At 48.3% G+C, this 3,145-nt stretch overlaps 2 protein-coding genes across 2 annotated transcripts; both read right to left on the reverse strand.

The window, feature by feature from the left end:
* Positions 1-505: 505 nt before the first annotated feature.
* DACRYDRAFT_19275 (uncharacterized protein) lies at positions 506-1,972 on the reverse strand (the record flags this gene model as incomplete). Its single annotated transcript, XM_040771439.1, has 7 exons — positions 506-566; positions 612-699; positions 749-856; positions 914-1,018; positions 1,105-1,534; positions 1,654-1,776; positions 1,824-1,972. Coding segments are annotated over 7 exons (1,064 nt in total), but the record flags the coding sequence as incomplete, so codon positions are not given.
* Positions 1,973-2,851: 879 nt separating this feature from the next.
* On the reverse strand, positions 2,852-3,145 carry DACRYDRAFT_60371 (uncharacterized protein; the record flags this gene model as incomplete). The annotated part of the gene is made up of 1 exon (XM_040775628.1): positions 2,852-3,145. A coding segment is annotated over one exon (294 nt), but the record flags the coding sequence as incomplete, so codon positions are not given.

A 3,145-nucleotide genomic window follows, 5' to 3' on the forward strand; every position in this document is an offset into this window, starting at 1 on the left:
GACATCTGGAAAGAAGAAGGGAAAAGCAGAAGAAGGAGTAACAACATGCTGGGACAACATGTCTAGAAGGGGGGGTGATGTCAGGGCACCAGCTCATTGCTTGGTCAAGAGACATGACTAAGCCTTTATGACATGGAAGTAGCTGGTATACCTTGGCATGTGCTGGAACCTGCTGGAAGGATTGGATGGTCAGGTGACCTGCTGTGCATGGCTGTGCATGACCTCATATGACCTCATCCTTGGTCATATGACCTGATCACCTGACTAGGCTGAGTAAGCAAGATGTTCTAGCAGGTTCCACCACAGAGGTATAAATATAAGGCCTACTCTGCCTGGGACTGTCTCTTCAGACTTGGTCTCTTAGGATCATCCACAGGTACCTATACTGTAGATAGGTCTTAGTCATCAGGTCTACTCCACTTCCTTGTTGCCTGCTTAGACTCTTGGCACTCTTAGGTGAGCAGACTTAGTCAGCCTGTGTTGCCCTAACAAAGACAAAACTTACTTTGCAACAGGGGCCATATAGTTCTGATCGCACATCTCACAGTCAAAAATGCTGTGCAATCCTTCAGCAGGGGTGGTAGCCTTTGCATTGCAGTGAGAGAACTGACCAATACACTTCTTATCTGGTAATTCAGGAATTTGGATGATTTGGCAGATGCTGAAATGAAGTTCTGGGATTGTCCCATCATCAGGGACCTGGTAACAAAAGTCAGATAATACAGGGGCAAGAGCACAGCCTACTAACCTCAGCAATGTCACTCTGCTGGTGGTGGAAGTCAAGCTGGGATGTGTGGAATGAACAGCAGTATTCTTGAACTGCCACAATAGCATCGAGATTGAAAATTGTATATACCTAGTGTATGATATGATTAAACATAATATAAGAAAGGCTGTGCAGACTGAGGCTCACCTTACCCACCTCAACACTGGCAAACTTGGCATGGACAGGATGGTGCACAACAAGGTCAATCTTGCCTGTCAAATCATGGCAGAGAATGTCAATTGTTCCCTTATCCTTGTGTCAGATCCTCATGATTCTCACTTGGATGTTCAGTCTGTGCTGATCAGCACATGGAGGTTGGATATGTGAGAGAGGCTTACCCAGCTTGGTATGTTTGCACCATTTGAATGGGCACAATGAAAGGAGTTGTTCCCAACACAGGGGGTATGATTGGCAGAGGCACAGGCTGCACTGTGATCCCTGAACATGGGTAGGGTGCCTTGCATAATATGCAAGGCAGTGTGATCCAGACTTGCATTGATTGGGAGGAGATGGTCAACCTGGGTAGGAATGGGCACTGGAGGTGGGGGAAGGACTGGAAGCATCAGTGCAACATATTCGGAGGGCACAACCCCAACACCCATCATTGTGATTTGGGTCATAAGGGGAGGAGGTGCAGCCTGTGGAAGCTGGGGCCAGACATAGTGAAATTCATAAGGGGCAGTTGCATAGCCCAGAGAATGGCAGTATGCTTGCCAGTCAGAGATGATGTTTGCCCAACCAGGAAAAGCAATGGGCATCAAAATGCAACTAGACCAGGTGGTGTATAAGTCAAAGTTTACAATCAAAGCAACACTGGAGAGGGGTCAGAACAGGTTTAGGCTGTGCTGATTGAACAAGAGGTGCACTGGTTCCTGGGACCCATGAACCTCTCGTATGACATCAAAGTGATGACATCATACACCTTGATCTCCTCATTGCACAGCCTGGGCACAACAGATGAGTGCAGCACCACCTTTGTAATGAAGGATGCACCATCTGAGAGTGTCAAGCTGGTAGAAGATCAGTTTGCATACAGCCTGGATGAAACACAACTCACATAAAGTAAGGTGGGTCAAATGTGTCACCCTCTGCATTGAGCTCCTTGCTACACTCAAGAAGCTGGAGGATGACAGGACTGGTATCTGAGGCAAGAGACACAGTCACCATCTCCTCAATACAACCAGTGGAGAGACATGGGACAGCCATTGTGAAAGTTAATTGAGACAAGAGAGAGAAGAGAGAGATGGAGGTCATATGATGTGGAGATAAGTAGTACTTTAAGGCATGCTCAGTTGACACACCTCCTATGGAAGCAAAGGGCATGTGTTCAGCATGCGACCCACCCAAACTTAGGAATCTGCACAGAGCAAGTGTGCATCCTGTGGGAAAGGGGGGTCAGCACAGCATGTGATTCGGACCCTTCAAAATTGCTTCCATTTTACGTTTCTACGTATCTAGGGGCTGCGGGATGTCACCCATTCTCGTAGCGGAAACTTGGTTGGGAACGTATCTCCTGGCTTCTTGAGTTGCTCGATGGTTGGCTCATACGACTCGGCCATCCGTCCTGGCTTCGCAGCGCGGCGTTCCGGTGCTGTATCATGAACTGGAGATCGACCGATATGAGCCAGCGCTTCTCCAACAAAACAAAACAAGGTTGGCGAACATGCATATGGATCACGCGACTTTTACTCCGTCGAGACGTGTGCAGAGAATGAGCTTGTCGCCTCATTTAGCTAGAATTCTTTACTCGGCAAAGATCGTGATTCATATGCATACAGGAGCGCTCGATATTGAAGAATCCCTGCTATTTGGCCATGCGTCTCTGTATGCGGAGAGGCACTTGTGAACCGCGATCAAGGCGACCTTTCTGCATAGGAATCTAATGACACCCGGGCCGTCAGGTAACATATCGGATTATGAAAAGGAATGTAATACCGTGTTAATGAATGCACACTCTCTCCACATCTCATAGTCAGGATTGGAGATCCTGACTTCAAACTGTCGTATTATCATGGCAATGAAGATTTCCATTTCGATGATCCTGCGAACTGTTTAGATCTCGAAACCGTCACGTGATAATCACACCTACGCAAAACGCCAAGCAATACACGCCTTCGGTCCCCCTCCAAAATTAGCCAGGTTAACATATGGCCCGCCGCACTGATCTTCAGGCGCAACCTTCGACATGACGTTCTCCAGCCAGCGCTCGGGACGGAACACATTCGCATCCGTACCCCAGACGATCTCGGATCTGTTGAACCCGTCGAAGTTCAAGATCACGCGCTGCCCAGCATGGACGGGAATCCAATGGACATGTTGACCATCTTCTGCGTCGATCGGTTTAGAGAGCGGGATGCTGTTATCGATCGTTGCAGCGCG

The sequence above is a fragment of the Dacryopinax primogenitus genome (assembly GCF_000292625.1).
Source record: "Dacryopinax primogenitus strain DJM-731 SS1 chromosome Unknown DACRYscaffold_41, whole genome shotgun sequence".
NCBI lineage: Eukaryota > Fungi > Basidiomycota > Dacrymycetes > Dacrymycetales > Dacrymycetaceae > Dacryopinax > Dacryopinax primogenitus.